The 25,801-nt window shown below is 45.5% G+C and overlaps 1 protein-coding gene across 1 annotated transcript in view; it reads right to left on the bottom strand.

Annotated features, from left to right (window-relative positions):
- LOC309558517 (uncharacterized protein) overlaps positions 1-25,801 on the bottom strand; it is a 251,846-nt gene that overhangs the window by 86,450 nt on the left and 139,595 nt on the right. Inside the window, exon 13 of the mRNA XM_082261597.1 lies at positions 21,087-21,224. Within this exon, the coding sequence (XP_082117723.1) occupies positions 21,087-21,224 (138 nt within the window). The remainder of the gene's footprint in view (positions 1-21,086; positions 21,225-25,801) is intronic.

The following is a 25,801-nucleotide window of genomic DNA, read 5'->3' as shown; positions in this document are numbered from 1 at the left end:
TAGTACATGGATTGCAGGAAAAAACTTACCAGGAAAGGTTAAAGGACCTTAACATATATAGCTTGGAAGAAAGAAGAGACAGAGGGGATATGATAGAAACTTTTAAATACATAAAGGGAATCAACTCGGTAAAGGAGGAGAGCATATTTTAAAGAAGAAAAACTACCACAAGAGGACACAGTTTTAAATTAGAGGGGCAAAGGTTTAAAAGTAATATGAGGAAGTATTACTTTACTGAGAGAGTAGTGGATGCATGGAATAACCTTCCTACAGAAGTGGTAGCTGCAAATACAGTGAAGGAGTTTAAGCATGCATGGGATAGGCATAAGGCTATCCTTCATATAAGATAGGGCCAGGGACTATTCATAGGATTCAGATATATTGGGCAGACTAGATGGGCCAAATGGTTCTTATCTGCCGACACATTCTATGTTTCTATGTTTCTATGTAAGTACAAGTGCTCGATCAAAAAGTGACTTGAGTAGCAGTGGAAGTGCTCAATCAAAAAGTGACTTGAGTAGAAGTACTAAAGTATTCAACATTTTTTGTACTTAAGTATTGCAAGTAGTTTTTTTAAAAATGTTGCTACTCAAGTACTGAAAGTAAAAGTACAAGTACTGTGTTATGTAGTTATTAAAGAAAGAAGTCAAAAGTTTGAAAATCATATTGTTTTTTATTATTTCAAATGCAGCTTTTATTTATACATACAGTAGCATTTATTTTCGTATGCTCTGATAATACACATGTTTTGAGCTTCATGAAACCTGCCATCTACTGTTCTGACAGTGGTAATTTTTATAATAGTAACAAGTAACTATGCAGCACAAAAAAAAAAAAATATCGGAGTAGAAGTATTGAAATCATCGAAAAAATATAGTGAAGTAAAAGTGGAAGTAGGAGAAAAAAATTCTACTCTAGGAAAGTACAGATACCGCCTTTCGGTACTTAAGTACAGTAGTGAAGTAGTTCTACTTAGTTACTATACATCTCTGCTAAGGGGCAATACATGCCTCTACGGCGTAATTGCTCAGACCATGGTGACTTTCTGGCCCAGGCCCGGATTCTCACTGAGAGATTCCTGGAGAAGGGTTACGATCGGGACTCTCTCAGTGAGTCTCTGGAGATGGTCAGTAAGATGGACAGATCCAGTCTGTTGACACCCTGTGTTCGTGGGGGAGGTGCTGATGTTAATGTTTGTCCATCTTTCATTACCACCTTCTCCAACCAGCACATGGGTATTAAGAAAATTATCCAGCGCCATTGGCATATCTTACAGAATGATCCTGTCTTGAGGAAAATCATGGTAGAAAAACCACAAATTATTTTCAAAGGGACCCCAAATCTTCGCGATTTGGTTGCCCCAAATGTCATCGAGCCACCTATAAAACAACCAACTTTTTTGGAGCAGTTAAGGGATTTTATAAGTGCAATAGATGTCAAGTGTGTCGGTTGAATTGCATCAGGCAAAGGAACACTAAAGAACTTGTCTCCACCAGCAATGGTAAGACTTTCAAGATCAGCCCTTTTGTCTCCTGCACGAGTACTGGGGTTGTATATCTGCTCCAGTGCCCGTGCGGGCTACAATACATAGGACGGACCAAACGTCCCTTGAATGTCCGTCTTAATGAGCACATTGCAAACATAGCAAAGGTTTTGATAGACATTCTGTTTCTAAGCATTTCCTGACAGCACAAAATAAAGATCCGAGGAATATGAAGTTTTTGGGGATTGATAAATTTTCCCCTAATTGGAGGGGCGAGCCTTTAGTACGGAGCATCTCCAAAATGGAGATGTCCTGGATCCATAGGGTTAGAACCTATAAGCCGTATGGACTCAATGTTGACACTGATGTCAATGCATTCATTGACACAGCTTAATGGGTATGACAACTTTGACTATTTCTAAGGCCAGCGTTATATCACTCCCTCTGGGGATGATTGATTTGTTTGTACAACTAAATCTATAATTGGATTTTTGATTTTGCTTTTATAGTGAAGGTTTTTAACACACATTTTTATATATTTATCTAATGAATTGTTTATTAGCATGTAATATGGTTATTTTAAAATATTTAATACATTTTTATCTGTCAATATATGTATTGTGACAATAAGGTATCACACCTTATGTGACCGATATTTATACGATGGAATTTGACTTAATAGATACCTGTGTGTGCCAGCAGGTGGCGCTATTAGTCATTACACCTGAGTGAATGTTTTAATATACATTCATATATTTATTTATTTCATTGGTTTTAGATTGAGCATTTATTATGACTATTTAATATGTTTATGAATTGGGTATCTGTTAATATATGAATTGTGGTGACCGCGAGATACCACACTTTAGGTGTCGACATTTATATGATTGAATTATAATTAACATCAATGTGGACACCTGTGTTTGTCAGCAGGTGGCGCTATTAATAATTTCGTTTTTTATTTAGGTTTGGAATCAACTTCAGATTTGGCACACTGGGGATTGATTTACAATATATAATTTTATGCATGACGAATTAAAATAGCAATTATTGGTGGTTTGTCCAGGGTTAGGGCAATACTGCTGTCTATACCTAAGTTAAGATGGCGGATTGACCCGCCCTGGATGGTCACATGGGGTGTGAACCCTTCTGTACATAAACGGTGTCGTCAGCGCGCCGCCCGTACCTTGAAAATGTCATATCTGACGAAACGTGCGTCGGTTGCGGTGTGCTGACGTCACCTGCTTGTGTTGACGCTTGTGTTGAGGACGGGCGGAGAAGCCGACCGGCCGGCGGCTTATCTCAATCCAGCTCTATCCACGCTTTGATTCTCCATATTTTTGTAAGTTGCTTTCCTTTTGTTATATGAATAAAGTCTGGTGGTTTTACACTATCAAGCGCTTTTTGTCTTTCCATACTATTGTGTTGGATTTGGAGTGACCGTCCTACTGGCTGTCTGCCCCGAGGATTATCCATGAGATTGTTTGGCTTATATCCTATCAGCTTTTGGTAAGAGGCAGTGGTGTTGGGAGTGGTCCTTCCGACTTGGTGGCTCTCGTTTGCTATCCCTCTCCTTTGCCCTACATAATTGATATCTGGTAAGCATTTGGGACATAAGGGTGTCGGTGCTCCTACTTTCATTCTGATATCTGGCTCTGGTGATGGTGTGCACTTCCTAGGGTGATATATTAATGCCTAACAGTATTATGCTATGGAAGTTTTCAATTTATTTCCACATACAATTGCTACTCATCAATGAGAGGACCATGAGCTTGCTGATCTGAGGCTGGTGGATTCAACATACATCTGTGTTTTTTTTGGGTGAATCCTTTCCCTTTATCTGGTAAGGAGACTACATAATTGTTGGCTTAGTCTCTTCTGACTTTGGGACTCCGGATTTTGGACTGTGTCTGTTATTTGGAAATTACCCTAGTTACTATTGAGGACATTCATTTTGGGGTCATCACATCAGTCATTGTGTTTTTTTGATATTCATTGTCATCATAGCACAATTTAGCGCAACTTAGCCCTGTATACCTTACAATGGTGGTCGATGGGAGGAATGCCCCCCTTACATTGGTGGTCAGTGAAAATTATATAAAGTAAATAAAAATTATTGTTAAAAAATGATTGTAAAGCACATCCAGGTAGGGTATTATGTAGGACAAGCACATGTATGTAAACAATAATGGCGACACATATGTATGATATCGTTGGGAACATCAGAGTGGGAGCAATTCTTGGGCCATAATTTTGTAACATGCTGGTCAGAGCTTTTTATTTTTTATATCTTTTTTAATAAACTGTTCAGCTAAGACGACATTTGTTGCACCTGTTATCTTGTGTTAATTCATGAAAACCTTAATTTTGGAAATGTACCATTGTTGCACTTTATTTAAAGTAAGTTTATTTTTCTTTTTTTTTTCTATAATAAACATTTAATTTGAACATAGTTTAGAGAAATTGTGTGACGAATAAATGTAATGTGGGCAGTGCACAATGTAGGCTGGGCTTTGTGTGGCTTGAGTGTGGGCGGGTTCACAGGGGCCATGATCTTTTATTGCCTGGAGGCCCCATAAGTTGTCAGTCCGCCCCTGGTCTGCATGAATGTTGTCCCAAAAGGAATCTTGATGCACAAGAAAGCCCACAAACAGTTTGCTAAAGACAAGCAAAAGGACATGGATTACTGGAACCATGTTCTGTGGTCTGATGAGACCATGATAAACTTATTTGGTTTAGATGGTGTCAAGTGTGTGAGACGGCAACCAGGTGAGGAGTACAAAGGCTAGTATTTCTTGCCTATAGTAAAGCATGGTGGTGGGAGTGTCATGGTCTGGGGCTGTATGAGTGCTGCCGGCACTGGAGAGCTACAGTTCATTGAGGAAACCATGAATGCCAACATGTACTGTGACATACTGAAGCGGAGCATGATCCCCTCCCTTCAGAGACTGGGCTGCAGGGCAGTATTCCAACATAACGACCCCAGAAAACACACCTCCATAATGACCACTGCCATGCTAAAGAAGCTGAGGGTAAAGGTGATGGACTGGCCAAGCAAGTCTCCAGACCTAAACCCTATTGAGCATCTGTGGGGCATCCTCAAACGCAGGGTGGAGAAGCACAAGGTTTCGAACATCCACCAGCCCTGTGATGTCATGGAGGAGTGGAAGAAGACTCCAGAGGCAACCTGTGAAATTCTGGTGAACTTCATGCCTAAGGGGATTAAGGCAGTGCTGGAAAATAATGGTGTCCATTATATTGACACGTTGGGCCTAATTTGGACATTGTCACTTAGGGGTGTACTCCCTTTCGTTGCCCGCAGTTTAGACCTTAATGGCTGTTTTGAGTTATTTTGAGGGGGACAGCAAATTTTACACTGTTAGGGCTCTTTCACACGGGCGGTCCGATCAGATCCGCCTGTCAGTTTTTTAGGCGGATCTGATCGGATGCCCCATTCAGCCCTATGGAGCAGCGGATGTCAGTGGTGACATGTCCGCTGACACCCGCTGCCATCCGCATCCGTGAAATCCGGACAGATGGAAACCCTATTTTCCATCCGTCCTGGGGATCGGATGAGAGCGGACAGGCGGTCCGCTCTCATCCGATTCCCCATAGAGAGCAGCGGGGGCTGTGACACCTCCCTCTCCGCACTGCAATCGGAGACGGAGCTGTCATCCGCCGGCTCAGCGGGGATCGATCCTACAGAGGCGGACCGTGTGAAAGAGCCCATTTACAAGCTGTACACTCACTACTTTACATTGTAGCAAAGTGTCATTTCTTCAGTGTTGCCACATGAAAGATCAAATAAAAGCCGTTGTGCGTCCCTGATCCTGCAGCCTCTTGATTTAACTTCTTTTCACCACCAGGTCAAGGTCCTTTAAGTAGCCTGTGACACCTGAGGCTGGTACGAAGGGCTCCTGATCACCCTGAGAACTGTAATTATCTGTGCAGTGATGACGTCGTCTGAAGACTGTCCTACCAGCTCCCTATCGTTGGTAGTTAACCAATCAATGACAGTTCAGTCACAGTTCTGGGGGGGGGCGCATCATCAGCACCACTAGAACACCACATCAATATATGCAGAGGATGGGTGTTATGTCCCACCTCCCATGCTGCCACATATTTGCATGAAGTTTCCTAGAAAGGTTAATCAATGCACTGTAAAGTGTAAACCTTAATAATAGGGTCAATACCCTGGTGAGATCTTTGTATTTGTGTGGGACTGATCTATTAGGAGGGATTCATACACAGTGGTAGTTGAAGATAAATGATCACAAAAGATACAAATTTCAAATTTTTCTTCTTTATTTGGCCTTTTGCTACATTGTATAAAATCAACCCATGAACAATGAGACAAATATAAAATACTGAAACTTCTGATATGGTCAAATAGTGGTCTGCAGGGTCTCCAGCCACGTCTTGCAGGGTTCACCATCGGTTTTTTAAATTAATGTTTTACTGTGGTTTAGAAGCCAACAGCACGACGTTATCTAGCCAAACTTCAACCTCAGTGTCAGTGGAGGATGTCCCCATGATCCGAAGGAACCTGAAACAGGATTCATGTACAGTATAGTCTGAGAATATTCCCAAAGATTGAATGGTTTTAAACCTAACTCCACTCAAACTGTTTTTTTTTTTTTTTTTTTTAGGTGGCTTTCAGTGGGGTTAGAGGCTCAGTTAAGCCTTTTGGACCATGATATTACATTCATATTTAGGATGTAACACATAGTAGGTGTGCGCAGCCTATAGCATTAGGGTGTGCACCCCAAATCTTCAACGTGTGTATATATATATATATATATATATATATATATACACACATACACACACGCACACACACACACTGCTCAGCATAAATGAGTACATCCCTTTTGAAAACCAAGATTTTAATCAATATCTCAATGAACACAAGAACAAATTTCCAAAATTTTGACAAAACTGAGGAGTTTTATAGAATATTTGTTTAGCTCATTACATGAAAAGTAAGGTTGATAAAAATGATCATATAACTTAGATTACAAAATCTTCAGTTTTACTAAAATTAGTTAATGCAAAAATGAATACTCCCCACAACAAAAACTACTCTAGTATTTTGTACAAGTTTCATGATTTGTAAGGAGAGCACCAGTGGCGGCCCGTCCATTGGGTGCGCAGGGGCGACGCCCCCCCCCCCCCCCTATCCATGCGTCCGGCCCCCTAATCTATATGCAGGACGCCAAACAGATTGATTCCAATGGGGTTTTTTTTTTTGAAGCACGTGATTAGAGCCAGAGGCTCTAATAGGCTTCAAAAAAGGGTGGGCTCGGGGCGACAATAGCAAATGAATATTCGCTATTGTCACACGGATCCTCCTCCTGGCCAATCATGAAGTGGGTCCTGAGACACATTTCCCGATTGGCCGATAGGAGAAGCCATGCCATTGGCCGAGGAGGAGGAGGGAGACTGAGGGAAGCCGCTGCCACTGCTTCCTGCCCTCCACATGTCCAGGGTGAGTGAGCCAACGACTGGGGGGGGGGGGAACGGAGGTCCGGGGGGGTATGGTGTGGTCCATCTGCTGCCCCCCAGCCCATGGAGCACCGGCTGCCACTGGACAGCACCAAGTCATCTAGGCTTGAAATGAACAAGTTGGCGACATATTGCAACATCTTTTTCCATTCTTCAAGCACGACCTCTTCTACAGTCTGTTTGCTGGATGGAGAGTGATGCCCATCTCTTCAGAATTCCCCACAGGCATTTGGTTGGGTTCATATCAGGGGACATACCTGGCTACTGAAATCACTTTCACCCTGTTCTTCAGAAATAAAAGAGTGGCCTTAGATGTGTGTTTTGGATCACTGTCATGTTGGAAAAGTGCAAGACGACCAAGGGCACGGAGTATAGAGCAGTAGATCTGTGAATTCATGATACCATCAATGAAATGCAGCTCCCTGACACCAGCAGCACTCATGCAGCCCCACAGAAGCACACTGCAACCACCATGTATATTATTATTGTTTATGTAGGCACCATGCATTTTTCTTTGTACTCCTTACCTTTGTGATGATATAAAGTTTTGAAGCCATCAGTTCTAAAAAAATTTAGCTTGGTCTCATCACTCCAGATTCTCAGTAGTCTTTCAGCATGGGCCCTGGCAAATTCTAAGCAGGCTTTTTTGTGCATGGACTTTAGGAGTGGCTTCCTTCGTGGAGGACACCAATGCATGTCATTCCTCTGCAGTGTACGCCGTATTGTGTCATGGGAAACAATCACCCCAGTTTGGCTACTTTAGCGAACTGCAGGGAACTTGCATCGTGATTTTCTTCAACCTTTCTCATTAGAAGACGCTCCTGTCGAGGGGTTAACTTCCATGGAAGGCCTGGACATCTGTGAGATGGTTGGAGTTCCACCTGTTAAATATCATTTTTGCTACAGTATTCTGATTGATCAGTAAAGCTTTGCTGATCTTCTTGTAGCCTTCACCTTTCTTGTGTAAAGAATTATTTTCTCTCAGGCCTTGTGACCTCTCTTCCATGTGGTGCCATTGCTGACAGTATGAAATGGGAGGGGGTTTTCTTTGTTAAAGAACGCCCTTTTATAATCAACTAATAGACTCAGCTGTAGTTGAATTAATGTCTAAAATATAGCTTTGCTCCAAAGACTTTCATAGGGTTGTATTCATTTTTGCAACATGGTCTTAAATGAATTGGTTAGGAAAATTACTTTTATTTCGTACATCATGGGACACAGAGCCATAAATCATAACATATGGGTAATATACCTACCTAAAAGGTGTAGGACACTGGCAACCAATCCACAAGGATGTCCCACTATATAACCCCTCACACACAGGAAATACCTCCGTTTTTTCACCAGTGTCTAAAGGTGATGGTCACAATGGAGAGTCTTCACATTTTCTTCGAGAAAATTATGCTACATACCCCAATCAAAGATCACTGAATCTAAAGGGTTAGCCATCAGATCCATCTAAAAAAGTCAGTGGACTAAAATGATGGGATCTGAGCCTCAGGAAGCAGCTACAAGGTTTTGCCTGTAATGTCCTTTTTAGGTGCTGAACCCTGGGATCTGCAGGGTGCTTTAAGGCTCCGTTCACATGTAGGCGTTTTGGGGCGTTTTTGGGGCGTTTTTCTGCTCTAGGATCAGCTCTCAAAACGCCCAACAAGACAAATCCTATTCATTTCAATGGCCCCTGTTCACATCTGAGCGTTTTGAAGCTGTATACAAAACGCCCAACGCTCAAAAAAGTACATGAGCTTCTTTTTGGGCAGATTACAGGCGTTTTCCATTGATCTCTATTGAATCTAAAAACGCCTGCACAAAAATCGCGGTAAAAATCGCGGTAAAATCGCGGTAAAAAACGCCGCAAAAATCGCGGTAAAATCGCGGTAAAAAACGCGCGAAAAACGCTACGCTCAGGTGTGAATGTAGCCTAAAAGATCACAGATACAGAGTGCCATGTGGGTCTCTACATGAGACAATGGATGTTAAACTATGCAAAATACATCTTGTTAAAAGCTCTGGCCTTTCCTCAGGGATTAAATGTGCCAATTGTAATTATATGAGCTTATGCAGTTGTGGGATTGATGCAAAGTTTGTTTAAACATTATTTCTTTGCTTATTGCTCGACACACTGTTTTTACCCTGGGCGGATCACCTGAAAAGGTATCAGCTGTGACAAACAAATCTTCACCTTTTAAAACAGACATACACCGCATGGAGGGCGTGTTTGAACGGAATTGGCGTGCACGTGGATGCAAGTGAGCATGCAGACCATGCACAATACAGCATAACTAGGCGCAATTTAAAGGAACTGTTTCCAACGCGCAAGCCTCTATCAGAGACTGAAGGGGACACAGCAGCAGCAGCAGCTGGGTTGCGTGAGTCACTGTGGGTGCATGATTACCAGGGCCGGCGGTACCTGTAAGGCGACTAAGGCAGCCGCCTAGGGGGCAACTTAACAGGGGGCGCCGCCAGCCTGCACCCCGAATCAGCAGTGGACCGGCCAATGTGGCACTCCTCATGCTGTGCCGCCTGAGCCCTACAGCAAGCCTCAGGCAGCATACACCACTAGAGCGCACATTCGAATAGTCAGGGTGCCAGAAGTGCCCTCCATAGAAATCACAGTTTTGAGCTCCTCTTGGGATCCAGCTCGGCGCTCACTGCACTCCGCCCCTCCAGCAGATTACTGCTGATTTCTGCTTGTAGATCAGGAGCCGATCTCCAATCACATCCAGGGGGCGGGGCTTGTGCCTCTCCAGACGCCCACCCCCCCCCCCCCCCTCTCCTCCATATTCAACTTCTGGCAGAAGCAGATTGCTGGACACCGGACTCCCTTCCCCCATCACACGCCGAGGACAGTATGCCAGGTGAGACAAAGTGTGTCCCCTCCTCTCCCACCCCTCACACAGACGACACAGTACACTCCCCCATCCGGACACTGGCCTCACTCTTCATACATGGGGGGGGCTGCATTATATCATCTGAGGTGAGGGGGATGCATCATATCATCTGAGCTGAGGGGGCTGCATTGTATCATCTGAGCTGAGGGGGCTGCATTGTATCATCTGAGCTGAGGGGGCTGTTTTGTATTATCTGAGCTGAGGGGGCTGCATTGTATCATCTGAGGTGAGGGGGCTGCATTGTATCATCTGAGGTGAGGGGGCTGCATTGTATTATCTGAGCTGAGGGGGCAGCATTGTATCATCTGAGGTGAGGGGGCTGCATTTTATTGTATGATATGGATGGGGCTGTATTATATGGGGGGGGTGTATTGTATGATATGGAGGGGGCTGTATTATATGGGGGGGTGTATTGTATGATATGGAGGGGGCTGTATGATATGGGGGGGGGCTATATTGTATGATATGGAGGGGGTTGTATTATATGGGGGGTGTATTGTATGATATGGAGGCGGCTGTATTATATGGGGGGGGGGTGTATTGTATGATATGGAGGGGCTATATTATATGGGGTGGTATATTGTATGATATGGAGGGGGCTGTATTGTATGATATGGAGGGGGGGCTGTATTGTATGATATGTTGGGGGCAGTATTGTATGATATGGAGAGGGCTGTATTATATGGGGGGGGGGGGGGGGCTGTATTGTATGATATGGAGGGTGCTGTATTATATGGGGGGCTGTATTGTATGATATGGAGGGGGCTGTATTATATGGGGGGCTGTATTGTATGATATGGAGTGGGCTATATTGTAAGATAGGATGAGGTTGTTTTGTGCAGGCTGTATTGTGTGATATGGGGGGTGTGTTGTGTGATATGGCAGGGGCTGTATTATATGCGGGGGGGCTGTATTGTGTGATATGGGGGGGGGGCTGTGTATGGTGGACAGTGTCCCCGTCTACCCAAATGCTGACCTCTGACCTCGTCTGACTGATGGTGATCTGTGATTGCCTGTCTCCATGACCTTATTCACATGGATGGCGGTGAAGCTGCATTATTACCAACCGCCAACCGGGAGGAGAAGCTGAGGTTGGTGGGGACTGTACACAGGTCACAGCAGAAATTACCCCCCATCAGTGTTCCTTTAACTGCTTCCTGCCTCCAGTACATCAACCACTGTGCTCACACTTGCGTAATGCAGAGATCTTTTGGCTCTTGACTGATGTAGTGAAGGTAGGTGATATGGGGGGGGGGCGGCAATTTTTATTTTGCCTAGGGCGGCAAAAATCCTTACACCGGCCCTGATGATTACTGGCACAAACAGGTCCTGTGGCCTTGAGTACACTGAAGTTAGTACCTCAAGTTTGTCTTGCTATAAAGCAATGTCTGGAGGAGGCACAGTTGGAAGGGGCACTGTGATGCCATTGTCAGGCCTTGAAGGTCCTAGCTGTGCTTCCTCTGTGTCTACTCCCCCTGAAGAGCCAGAGGCATCTAACCAATCTACGCCATTACGGTTGTCAAGCATAGTAGCTACTCTAGGTGCTTCTGCTGTAATCCATTTCACTAAGGACGATTTGGCATCGGCATTAGCCAGCCTTGAGGGTAAGAGTGCTGCCATGATTGTAGCATCTCAAGGAGGGAGCAAACGTGATAGATCCCCTCACCTGAGCCACCCTCGGAATCAGTTCAGGATCGGGCAGAGGATATGGAAGTAGCCGATGATGATCCTATGGATGGTAAAGCTGAGGTTTCCACTTCTTGGGAGTCAGGGTCAGAGGAGTCTCTATCAGCCTCTCAAACCCAGAGATTGTTGGTTGTCTCTTACTGAAATGGTCTGGATACAACATTTCCTCCCTTAGAGAAAGCTGAAGTCTTTTTCCTCTCTAGGTTCATTGCTCCCACCTCATAGTCTGGGGACGTTTCCCATACATCCACCCTTGGAGCAAAAAAATGTATAATGATTAGGATCGTCCTGATAAGGATTTTTGTGCGATACAACCAGTCGTAGCAGCCATAGGAGTTTGTCAGTCTTTAAAAGACCATATGAAGAGAGTGTCCAAGACAGTTCCTTCTCAAGGAGAGTCTGGAAGATCTGTCAGATCTACCTCACGCTTAAGTTTCGCAGTTGATGCTCTTACGGACTCCATATGACAAATGTCACGGTTTGCTCTGATGACAGTGTTTATGTGCAGAATCCTTTGGCTAAAGAGCTGATCTGCGGAATTGGCATGTAAAAAGTGACTGGCTGGCTTCCCCTTTTCAGGGAGAACACTGAAAGTGTACCTTTAATGCAGTGGGGCGCAGGACACAGTGCTGCTATGGAGAGGGGTGGAGATTTTCCCATCATGTGCCTGTTTTTGGTGTGCTGATTGGTGGCTCTTTAGAGTGTCCTTGGGGCGCAGAGCGATGCGCCCGGAACACTCCCACTCCGATTGCCGTCCTGTGATTGGATGCCTCCTGTGAGTGGACGTCATAGGGGCGGTGCTTGGGCGTCACTGTCTGCTTCCTGCCTGAGCCCGCACAGACGTCATTCCATCGTCTCCCTGCTGCCCCTGATACACAGGAGGATGCCATGCTACACGTCCCTGAGTGAGAGGGAGAGAACTTTCTGTGTGGACTGGGACACTGCTGAGCTGACTGGCTGTGAGTATTGGATTGGAGGATCTGTGTGCTGTCTGGATTGGGACACTGCTGATGAAACGTGAGTAAGGGTGGGGGTGTGAGTAAACAGAGGAGTTTGGCCATGCCTGCACACAGAGGAGGGGGAGGGAACAGGGATCACACTGAACAGAGAGGGAGGACATGTTCGCCCAGGTCCTAGAGCTGCCTGTGTACACTTATCTGCTACACCTCCCCCTCTACAGAGATGTAAAGGGGGGAAGCATCCATCTCCACAGTACCTGCACCATGTCTGCAGTCTCTGGCTATTTACTGATTTACTGTACCATCAGTGACTGTCTCCTGTGCCATGCCTGCAGTCTGATTGTCTCCTGTGCCACCATGCCTGCAGTCTCTGACTTTCTCCTGTGCCACCATGCCTGCAGTCTGATTGTCTCCTGTGCCACCATGCCTGCAGTCTGATTGTCTCCTGTGCCACCATGCCTGCAGTCTGATTTTCTCCTGTGCCACCATGCCTGCAGTCTGATTGTCTCCTGTGCCATGCCTGCAGTCTGATTGTCTCCTGTGCCATGCCTGGAGTCTGATTGTCTCCTGTGCCACTATGCCTGCAGTCTCTGACTTTCTCCTGTGCCACCATGCCTGCAGTCTGACTGTCTCCTGTGCCACCATGCCTGCAGTCTGATTGTCTCCTGTGCCACCATGCCTGCAGTCTCTGACTTTCTCCTGTGCTACCATGCCTGCAGTCTGACTGTCTCCTGTGCCACCATGCCTGCAGTCTGGTTGTCTCCTGTGCCACCATGCCTGCAGTCTGACTGTCTCCTGTGCCATGCCTGCAGTCTGACTGTCTCCTGTGCCACAATGCCTGCAGTCTCTGACTTTCTCCTGTGCCACCATGCCTGCAGTCTGATTGTCTGCCTGACACCCTTTCCATCCCAGATTATTTGTTATCTCTTCCAACAGTTCAGCAGCTCAGTTCATTCTCTGCAGTCATTTAAGGTGGCTGTAGTAGGAATGAAATAAAAGAGAATCATCTATTCCACACCCACCTTAAGAGCCAGTTCACATATATGCGATGACAGACATCGCATGTGATTCGGAGCGCACTGCTCTGCAAATCACATGCAATGTCTTTGCGTTGCGAAATCAGCCATACAGATTGCATGGCTGAATTTGCATCGCATTCAGACCAAAGTCGCACAGGACCCTTTTTTTGGTCCTCACCAGAATCGAATCGCATGGGTGTTCACACCTATGCGATCCGATTCATGTCCGAATTGACAGTTCACACTGCGATATGCAAACTAATGTGGCGGTGTCATTAACTTTGTATTGACACCCCCAGTGCTTGGCATATGGCAGTGTGAACTGCCTGGGAGTCAAGTGCGATGCAGGAACCCGTAGTTGATTCGCAGGGTTCCTGCATCGCATATGTGTGTGAACCAACACTTAGTGACTGCAGATAATGAACTGAGCTGCTGAACAGTTGGAAGAGATGAATACTTTTTCAAGGCACTGTTCCTTGATTACTGAAGGCCCCTTTCCCACTTGTTTGACCTCAAAGTCACGCAATTTTTTACCTTGTTTTTTGCCGCGAAGCAATGCCTATTACATTTTTCTGTTTGCGCCCCCCCCCCCCAAAAAAATTTTGAGCACCAGCCGCCACTGATCTGGATAAGCATATCCAAAAGATCTTGGGGGAGAGTACGTTGCTACCTGCAAAAAGAGCAAGCGTTCCTCTTAAGATCCCCAGCACTCATACTACCAGTGATTCTAATTCCAGATGGTGGCGATGGACTCTGGGTCCGTAACCAAGCCAAGCCTTCAGGGCACGGACAGAAGAAGCCCTGGGCCCAGAGATCAGCCAAGTCTTCCTCTAAGCCTACTCTGTGAAGGGGCGCCCCCACTCACTTGGGTGGGGGGTGGTATTCTCAAAGGTTTGAGTGTAAACAATCCAAGACAACTTATCTCCATCTCGCAGGGGTACAAGCTGGAATTGTGGGTGTTCCAGCATCCACAGTTTGTAAATTCAAGTATACTGACAGGTCCCCTAAAAATAACTGGCATTGGACCAGCTGAGGGCCCAAAGAGTGATAACTGGGGTTCCAGAGAAAAGGTTCAGGGGTTTTAACTCAAACCAGTTCATAACCCCAAAACTAAATGGGGACGCGAGACCTATTCTGGATCTCAAAGCTCTAAACCAGTTTCTGAACGTTCCTACTTTCCGTATGGAGTCAATTCGTTCAGTCATAGCCTCCCTGCAGGGAGAGGAATTTTTAGCATCCATAGACATCAAGTATGCATATCTTCACATGCCTATATTCCAGGCTCATCAAAGGTTTCTACGCTTTGCAGTAGAAAACTGTCATTTTCAGTTTGTGGCCCTACCCTTCGGGTTAGCCACGGCTCCAAGATTGTTCACAAAGATCCTGGCTCCATATTGACTCTTCGAAGGTCCCGAGGGATATCTGTAATAGGATATCTGGACAATATATTTTTAGATCGATCGGCCTCCTTCTCTAAGCTGAAATGTCCTCCAAACAGTACAGTTTAGAATGTCTGGGTTGGATGTTGAACTTGGCAAAGTCAGCATTACAGCCGGTCCAGCCTCTGGAATATCTGGGTTTTCTTGTGAACACAGTACAGGCAAAGATATTCTTGCCAACAAGAAAGGTCACAAACCTGAAGGATCTGGTTTGGTCCATAGTAAGGCTGAGATATCCTTCTGTGCGTCTTTGCATGAAGTTATTGGGGGATAGTGTCCGCATTTGAGGCAATTCCCTATGCTCAATTCCATGCCAGACCCTTACAGAACGACATTCTGTCTACATGGACCGGAAGAGTTGTCTCTGGACTGGGCCATGTCTCTGGTACCAAGAGTATGTCCGTCTGAATTGGTGGTTGGCAACCAGAAATCTGGAGGAGAAATTCCTTTCTTCCAGTAACATGGAAGGTAGGTGCCTCTTGGGCACCTCGCCATCAAACCTCTATGGCTCAGATTTGCAAGGCCGTGACCTGGTCGTCCGTGCATACGTTCACTCGTTTCTATCGAGTGGATGTTGGGACCCAGGAGGAATCTGCATTTGGCCACAGTGTTCTGCAGGCAGTGATGTAATCCTTTTTGTGGTTGAATGGCGGTATTTTTTTCGTGTCCCCCTTCCCCCTCAGATGCATTGCTTTGGGACATCCAATAGGTTAGGATTTATGGCTCTGTGTCCCGTGATGTACGAAAAGAAACATTTACAATTTGAATACATACTTACCTGTAAAATCCATTTCTTGAAGTACATCATGGGACACAGGAGGTCCCTCCCCCCATATGTTATGATTTATGGCTGTGTCCCGTGATGCACTTCAAGAAATCAATTATACAGGTAAGTATATAAAAAAAAAAAGTTACATTTTGTGTGTGCAAATTGGTTGCAATCAATGGCCCACATTTTTGGGAGTATTTTGTAGTATAGTGTGCCCAAAGATTCTTTAAGGAATTCTTAAAGGAAAGTAAAAGGTGTTCTGACAAATTCGTTAGGGCGTACTCATTTATTCTGAACACTGTATGCCTGTACGTATACACACACTTATAATAATGATTGCCGAGTATTTTTTATTTGCCAATAACGCTAATGTAGCGCTTAACCTCCACAGGAGCCACTGGTGATGATGGATCCTCTATCCTGCCATGACTTAGCAGCTCTCTCCACTGACACACTTGGCCATAGACCAAAAGCAGTTTACACTTTTGTGACTTAAGAGTTGGCAAACTACCACTGTATAATACATAGGAATTAGGCCACAAGCAATTTGGTGGTAAACTGATTATATTATGGTAGAATGCAATTAAACAAGGCATAAATCAATAAACAGTTGATTATACACACTGGCACTAAAAAGGCTACAAAAAAGTTAAACTGATCTATAACTGGTGCAATTAGAGTCTCTGTAATGGCATCAACTCAGAAGAATAATAGGATCCATGTGCACACACTTTACTTATACCCTCAATAGCAGGTGTGAATATGCATTCCTAATGTATGGGGAACCCCTTAAACAAGGTAGCTGAAAGTACCTGGTGCCTAATAGTTAACGTTGGCCGGCTTTCTGTGGGGCACTTCTTTGGGGTGGTGCACTGTCCCTTTAGGGATTTTAGTGATGTACTAGTATATAGTTGAGCAGTTTTGTAAAAGAAGTCTGGGGGAGAGGGGTGGGTGGATACACAACTCGCCCTGTCACTTTTAAAAACAGCTGCCCTTTAAAGCAGCAGCTCAGGCGGTGAGCTGGGTGGAAGGAATCTGCAAACTTGACAGGGCGAATGGCACCCGACTCGACTACACTAATCCTCACAGGGTGATTAAGGTGTGTCCAGGCACATCCGGTGCGCACGCCTATGGTGCAACATGAATCACTGATGCATACTCCATCCCTAAAACACACATCACCACCATCTTCCAGTGAAGTCCTGTTTTTTTTTTTTCTATAATGTAGGGAGTGCGTGTGGCCATACAACCAGCCCTTTTGTACCAGGCCCCATAAGTTCAAAAGGGGGGGGGGGTCTGGGCAAAAGGAGGACAGGCTGTACTGCCTTATCGCTGACACTGATCTTCTTGAGACTCCCCCCTGCAATACGCCCTCCTCTCCCTCTGGCTGCACTGTAGGGGAGTCTGTTCTAGTAAATGTGCCTCCCCCCCCCCCTCCACTAGTCTGCTCACTCCCACCCTCCTGTTTCCCGAGCCCCCTTTTCAGCCCCCCATGTCACCTGCTGCCCCCCTGCTGCTGCCAGGCCCCCCTGTGTGCCCTTTCCCTTGCAGTGCTTCCAGCTGCCCTTCTCTCCATCCCTCCCGACACCAGCTGCTGAGGGCACACAGAGGGGGTAATTTCAGGATGGAGAGGGGGGTTCGGTAAATATGCCTGTCAGGTAGGCTTTATGGGGGCCCCATGATTTCTAACAGAAGCCCTGTGGGTTTTCCCCCACAGCTGCATCATCAAAGTCCAGAATGGATGTATGGAAATTACTACAACTTATCTACTACCAGGGCAGAGGGACTTAGAGCATGCCGCACTGCCGCAGCAGAGCGTGCCGGCAGCAATTGCAATTCAATTATACTCTAGCTGCATATCAAAGGGTGTATGATCCCTGCGTTGTCTGAGGTGACAAGAGAATCCCTGCTGCAGCACCACTGGGACTGATACTAAAACAGTAAAAAAATATATTTGTGGAAGTAGTGGTGCGCTTCAGGGGCTAACTCTCGTAGATCTCTATTTAGGCTGGTGAGTATAATGTGTACCAATCTTCATCTAAAAGTGCTAGTATGGTATATCTGTGTATACATCTGTATTCCAAGGAATAAATAAAGGTGCAGCTACGTAGTATCAATCAGAGCAATATGTGTGTGAAAGTAAATCAATATATCAATAATTATCAAAATTCCTCTTCTTTACATGTGGAAATATATCAATAAATAAATAAATAAATACAGTGTTGATCTTCAATCCAATTCATAAAAGGTGAATAAAAATATATATATATATATATATATATATATATATATATATATATATGTGTGCTCAATTAAAGTGCTGCATGCTGTTTATAATAAAACGGTGCTAAAAAAACTTGTGAGCGGTTCTGTTACAATCCTTAAAATAAAAAATATCAACTAAAATAGTCCAAAAATAAATAAATAACTTCCGAAGAAAACTTGTGAAAAACAGCTCTTCGTTTTGTGACCGTGCTTAACTAATTAAATCAAGTGGCTGTGATCTCCTTCACCTTGTGTGTCACATCTATGTGCTCTAGCCTCTCACCTTATAGGCAAGACAAATATGCCTTTGATGTCTATCCGGACTTATCAATGGACTCTGTTTGTCTCACTCCGGATCCTTAATCCCTTTTTGAAGCAAACTTCTTGAATTCCTATGGGTGTTTGTCCGGTTCGCTTTCCTAGTACTATCCTCCTTATCCGGTCTTAATGTGCCTCAGAAACAAAGACTTTTCATGGTGTAGTATATCCAACTTATTTATTTCAAATATACAAATTTGCACTTACATTTATACGGAGTAAAATCAGCATATAAAAAGCAAACGCCGCTGTGGAGATCGGGCTCTGTTGTAACGTCACTTCCGGGTATAGGGCTCCTCCTACGCGTTACGTCACGAGGTCACGTGACTTCCTCAGGGAGGAGCCCTATACCCGGAAGTGACGTTACAACAGAGCCCGATCTCCACAGCGGCGTTTGCTTTTTATATGCTGATTTTACTCCGTATAAATGTAAGTGCAAATTTGTATATTTGAAATAAATAAGTTGGATATACTACACCATGAAAAGTCTTTGTTTCTGAGGCACATTAAGACCGGATAAGGAGGATAGTACTAGGAAAGCGAACCGGACAAACACCCATAGGAATTCAAGAAGTTTGCTTCAAAAAGGGATTAAGGATCCGGAGTGAGACAAACAAAGTCCATTGATAAGTCCGGATAGACATCAAAGGCATATTTGTCTTGCCTATAAGGTGAGAGGCTAGAGCACATAGATGTGACACACAAGGTGAAGGAGATCACAGCCACTTGATTTAATTCGTTAAGCACGGTCACAAAACGAAGAGCTGTTTTTCACAAGTTTTCTTCGGAAGTTATTTATTTATTTTTGGACTATTTTAGTTGATATTTTTTATTTTAAGGATTGTAACAGAACCGCTCACAAGTTTTTTTAGCACCGTTTTATTATAAACAGCATGCAGCACTTTAATTGAGCACACACATATATATATATATATATATATATATTTTTATTCACCTTTTATGAATTGGATTGAAGATCAACACTGTATTTATTTATTTATTTATTGATATATTTCCACATGTAAAGAAGAGGAATTTTGATAATTATTGATATATTGATTTACTTTCACACACATATTGCTCTGATTGACACTACGTAGCTGCACCTTTATTTATTCCTTGGAATACAGATGTATACACAGATATACCATACTAGCACTTTTAGATGAAGATTGATACACATTATACTCTAGCTGCACTTCCTCCAGTCCCATAACAGAAAGACCGTACCCCTGTACAAATCAGCCACAAGTTTGTACAGAAGTATGGACCCTTTTTTAAAAAATACAAAACCAAAAAAAACCCAACTCTTGTAACAGCTTAAAAAGGTGTTAGCTTGATTTGGGCTTTCATTTTTTGCTTACTTTGGGCTTTCATTTTTTGCTTACTTAAGGCCCACAGATACTGTATGTGCAGCCTATTGCATTGGGGTTTGCACTCCAAAGCTAAAAACAGAAATGCAATCATGTATAAATCTTTATACACAGCACAAATATGACCCATTCAAGCGAATGGTGGTACTCTGCAAGCACCCCCACAACCACGTGCAGTGTGGAGTTCAAGGGGTTAAAGCAGGCGGTGAGAAACAATGCCTCCTCACTGCCTCTCAAATGCTCTCTGAAGAGTGATCTAAACCTGGATCATGCTTCAGAAATCAAATCACATGTGAGAGAGTCTCTACATATTCCAGCATGTCCATGGTAAAGGGCAGCTCAAACGCAACTTCATGCCTTTTACAATGCTGGACCACTGCTAAATAACAGGTCACAAAGTTTTAAACACACAAGTGGTTAAGAACTTTCTGCTCACCAGAGGATCCCCCCCCCCCCATGGTCCCCATCACAGCCCTACCAGAGGATCCCCCAATGTGGTCCCCATCACAGCCCTACCAGAGGATCCCCCAATGTGGTCCCCATTACAGCCCTACCAGAAGATCCCCCAATGTGGTCCCCATCACAGCCCTACCAGAGGATCCCCCAATGTGGTCCCCATCACAGCCCTACCAGAAGATCCCCCAATGTGGTCCCCATCACAGCCCTACCAGAAGATCCCCCAATGTGGCCCCCATCACAGCCCTACCAGAGGATCCCCCAATGTGGTCCCCATCACAGCCCTACCAGAAGATCCCCCAATGTGGCCCCCATCACAGCCCTACCAGAGGATCCCCCAATGTGGTCCCCATCACAGCCCTACCAGAGGATCCCCCAATGTGGTCCCCATCACAGCCCTACCAGAGGATCCCCCCATCGGTCCATATCTCTCACTCTGGGCCCCTTATGCCCCCCCCCCCCATTCCGGCTGATAACAGTTCTCGGTAGGAGAGAGGAGTAGGCGATGCTGAGGATGGCTGTGTTTCCTCCTGCTGATGGATCTGCTCAGATGGCAGGGAAGACAGGCAGTGTCTGCGGTGGTGATGTGGGGGGGGCTGCGGGGAGCTGCTCTTAGATCAGGTGCTAAAATTTTATGACCAGCCCATCAATTAGAAGCAGGTGTGGGCCGTGTGTTACCAGTGTGCACCACGGGATGGAACTGGGTTCTGGATGAGAAAAATCCCTGCTGCATGAGGTGATTAGGGTGTGCCCAGGCACATCCGGCACACCTCGTGCGCACGCCTATGTTAAAGGCTATTTAAAGCTTCATGTCTTTCTAAGATCACTCTGTCCTCAGGGTGACAACACTGCTGCACAATTTGTACCTTTCTTATCCTGTGTTCCCTGCTACTATTTCTTTTCCCATTCACCTACATGCTCACCTTTCCTCTGCTGTTCTTAGCATCTCCTTTGCTTTCTCAGGCTTTATCTTAAGATAGAGCTGGAACGCGGATAAAGAAAGAAAAAAACCAATCACTCCTGCCAATGGCACTCGGACCTTGGTCACAATGTTTTCCATCCTGCAAAGGTAAATAGCACTGAGAGTTAATGAAGAGGTTATAGAAAACAAATGCAATCTTTACATTCCTATTATCAGTTATTTATATAGTGGGATCCTATGCTGTGGTGCTGTACAAGTGATATAAACAAGGATGAATAATACAGATAATACCAATACATACAAGCCTGACAACTAATTGCAGCTTCTGCAGCACATATAAAGTATACTTTATGTTAGTAATACATTAAAGCCCAACTCCGGGAAATGTGAAAATCCTCCCTGCCTTCCGGCAGTAGGCTGTCCCTTATCACACCCAATGCAGGGTTATGGACCCCATATCAGTCTTGATAACGTCAGGACCTTAGAACGCTGGACCTGTACCGGTCCGTGGATCAAATGGTACCGGGCCGCGGCCGCCCAAGCGCCATTCGCCCATGCCTAAAACTGCCACTTCCGCAGCCGAGCCGAGGCGCAGAGCATTGCTCCCCCCCCCGAAAATTCGCTATTGTCACACTGAGCCTCCTCCTGGCCAATCAGGGAACGGGTCCTCCTGCTTCCTGATTGGCCGAAAGGCAAACCCCACGCCATTGGCCGAGGAGGAGGCGCCGCGGGAGGACTGAGGAGACGCGAGGAATCCGGGAACTGAACGGAAGAGAAGTGAGGTAAGTCAATGCACGGACGGGTCTCGCGGCGGGAACGCTGGCGCTCTGCATTGAAAGGGGGCAATGCTCTGGCACTCTTCATTGAAAGGGGGCAATGCTGTGGCACTCTGCATTGAAAGGGGGCAATGCTGTGGCACTCTGCATTGAAAGAGGGGAAATGCTGTGGCGCTCTGCATTGAAAGGGGGCATTGCTGTGGCACTCTGCATTGGAAGGGGGCAATGCTGTGGTGCTCTGCATTGAAAGGGGGCCTTGCTGTGGCGCTCTGCATTGGAAGGGGGCAATGCTGTGGCGCTCTGCATTGAAAGGGGGCAATGCTGTGGCACTCTGCATTGGAAGGGGGCAATGCTGTGGCGCTCTGCATTGAAAGGGGGCATTGCTGTGGCACTCTGCATTGAAAGGGGACAATGCTGTGGCGCTCTGCATTGAAAGGGGGCAATGCTGTGGTGCTCTGCATTGAAAGGGGGCAATGCTGTGGTGCTCTGCATTGAAAGGGGGCAATGCTGTAGTGCTCTGCATTGAAAGGAGGTAATGCTGTGGCACTCTGCATTTATTGGGGGGCAACAATGCTGTGGCACTCTGCATTTATTGGGGGCAATGCTGTGGCACTCTGCATTTATTGTTATGTTGTCATGTTATTTTTTTTTTTGGGGGGGGGGCGCCGGGAGGGAGTCTTGCCCGGGGAGCAATTTAATGTAGAACCGCGCCTGCTGGAGTCCAAACAGACCCCTGACATCTCCCCTTTGAGACAGAGAAAGACTGAGGACACAGATCCCCCAGTCCCTTTCTCAGCAGCCTCAGCACTGAAGATGAATAAAGAGGAGACAGAGTCTCCTGTTCATTCATAAACTGAAGCAGAGCAAACTGTTTATTCTGCTCAAATAACACAGGACAGCGATCAGTAGAACGCTTGCTGTGTCAAATTGAGAAAAGGAAGGAACATGTAATTTAACGACCCCCTTCCTCTGCTCTCCATCCTGACACATCCCCCCCCCAGCATCCGGCAAGAGAGGAGAGGAGGGAAGCCAGCTGCGGGGGACAAGGGGGCCAGGGGAGGAAGGAGGAGGACACGGAGGGGGACAGAGAAGGAGGGAACAGCCGGGTATCAATGCGGTGGGAGGGACAGGTGTGAGCACCGAGCTCCAGGCATGGCTTTCCAGCTGACAGCCACTGGAGGGAGAGGAGGAGAAGCGGCTGTCAGCTGAAAAGCCATTCCAGGAGATCGGTACTCACAGCTGTCCCTTCCACCGCACCAGCTGTGAACCAGGAGATCATCCACATGGGGGCCCGTGTGCAGTGAACACCCTGCACACCTTGATAATACGCCATTGCCTAGCAGCATGGAGGATTGAGTATGTAAATCTTTTATGTTCCCTAGACCTAAATGAGCAATTAACCCTTACAATGTGGGAGCAGTCCCTCTACGAGGGTGTTATATTCTCCGTGTTGTGAGAGACACAGGACTCTGATCTGGAACAACGGATGTTTATTCAGGACTCACTGTACACTCCAACATGCATTACAGGACAGCTCTGTATATCAATGCATCCCTTACATGTCTCTAGGATGGCCACTCTGCCCCTTGACCCTTGTCATCACTCCTGGGTGGAGCCAGCCTTAAAGTAACAGTACATGTGAAACCTTTCAGGTATAACAGAGGGGTTATTTTTAAGTTTCCTGGAGTTGAGCTTCAAACTAAAAAGTGATCCCAGATCTGGCAATCTTACGATCTACCCCAGCCAAAGAGTAGGGACAACAGGTCAGGGAATAAGTAGTGCTGTGTATGTTTATGCCTAGCCAGATAATGGAGGATGAAGCAGTGCTGGCTAAGAATGATGTATAAGGTGTAGCACCCTTCTAGGTAGGTTCTAGGTAGAGAGTATAGTTTTGGCTCTGTCTGCATATCAGAGGAGCAGCAGGCAAAATCTATAGTGTTCTCTGCTTAACAGAGCAGGATCTGTGAGTCAGGTCTGCTCAGTGTGTGATTCATCTGGTCTTCGGGAGTGTCCCCAGCTGATTCCAATAGGGAGCACATAGGATGCTAACCAATGACGCACAGGCTTTTGGTACTGCTCCAGGGATTGGCACAGACTGTTTGTCTCGGTGTATTATGGGCCAGGGTATAAAAAGCCACGAGCACATGAGGTAGAGGTCTTTGGCAGGAAGCAGAGTCCCAGAAGGAGGGTGGTGGCTGCCTCCTCTTCAGCAGTTGGCGATGGTCACAGGCAGTCGGCCTGGTGCACCTACAGTGTGGAACTGAACCCAGAGGTCCAGGAGAACTGACTGAGGAGTTGGGGCACTGAGATTCTGGAAACACAGTATCAGGAGTACACAGGATCTTGCCCAGGGGTCTGCCCAGGAAGGGGACCACCGGGTAATGCAGTCAGTGGACGGGTGTCGGCTAGTACAGAGAAAGGGGGTACTGGGGGGGGGGTGGTACCCTGAAGAGAAACACAAATAGGAACATTTACCTCAGCTTCAGTCAAGTGGCAGAATGAAGTAGCGGCCTTGCTGCATTCTCAAGCTAGAAGTCCTCTGAATTGTGAATAGTTCCAACAGTTGGGAGTATGGAGTTTCCCACTCGTCCCAATATAAATAAAGAAAAAATAACAACCCCTAGACTAATCATTGACTGAGCCAAGAACTTAAGTATTAAGATTTCTACAAGCAGTTGCTATGGGTAACCCAAAAGTGTCATTCAGCAGTCCTCTAGGGGGCAGTGCTACAATGGTGATGGTGTATAAACCAGTGGTTGTCACTGCAGACACATTGAGAGAAAATGGACCTGGATGCTCAACAGAACATAAGATACATATAATCCAAAAGATAAGGTGACCCTCCCGAAGCTTGGAAGGTGATCACTCAGTGACAAAGTCTATTTTTTGACATTTCAATAAGTCACAAGCTTGTTGAAATGTCCTGAGGAAGGCGAGCTTCAGCATAAGCTAGTTGAGTGTTCATCTTCCAAGCCCCTTTATCTTTTTCAATTATGAGTATGTCTTGTCAGATAGAGGAGGAGGAAGCAGTGCTGGATCAGTAATCTGTATATAAGGTGACAGTGTGTGTCTTGTCAGATAGAGGAGGAGGAAGCAGTGCTGGATCAGTAATCTGTATATAAGGTGACAGTGTGTGTCTTGTCAGATAGTGGAGGAGGAAGCAGTGCTGGATCAGTAATCTGTATATAAGGTGACAGTGTGTGTCTTGTCAGATAGTGGAGGAGGAAGCAGTGCTGGATCAGTAATCTGTATATAAGGTGACAGTGTGTGTCTTGTCAGATAGTGGAGGAGGAAGCAGTGCTGGATCAGTAATCTGTATATAAGGTGACAGTGTGTGTCTTGTCAGATAGAGGAGGAGGAAGCAGTGTTGGATCAGTGATCTGTATATAAGGTGACAGTGTGTGTCTTGTCAGATAGAGGAGGAGGAAGCAGTGCTGGATCAGTAATCTGTATATAAGGTGTGTGTGTCTTGTCAGATAGAGGAGGAGGAAGCAGTGCTGGATCAGTAATCTGTATATAAGGTGACAGTGTGTGTCTTGTCAGATAGAGGAGGAGGAAGCGGTGCTGGATCAGTAATCTGTATATAAGGTGACAGTGTGTGTCTTGTCAGATAGAAGAGGAGGAAGCAGTGCTGGATCAGTAATCTGTATATACAGTGCCTTAAAAAAAAGTATATATACTGCTTGATATTTTCCACATTTTGTCATGTTACAACCAAAAACATAAATGTTCTTTATTGGGATTTGATGTGATAGACCGACACAAAGCACATAATTGTGAAGTGGAAGGAAAAGGATGAATGGTTTTCAAAATTTTTTACAAATATCTGAAAGTGTGGTGTGCATTTGTATTCAGCCCCCCTTTACTCTGATAACCCTAACTAAACTCCAGTGGAACCAATTGCCTTCAGAAGTCAACTAATTAGTGTCCACCTGTGTGC

Source organism: Pelophylax lessonae, assembly GCF_965119305.1.
Source record: "Pelophylax lessonae genome assembly, chromosome: 6".
NCBI lineage: Eukaryota > Metazoa > Chordata > Amphibia > Anura > Ranidae > Pelophylax > Pelophylax lessonae.
The sequence above is the reverse complement of the archived record's forward strand: the minus strand, read 5'-3'. Positions and strand labels throughout refer to the sequence as shown.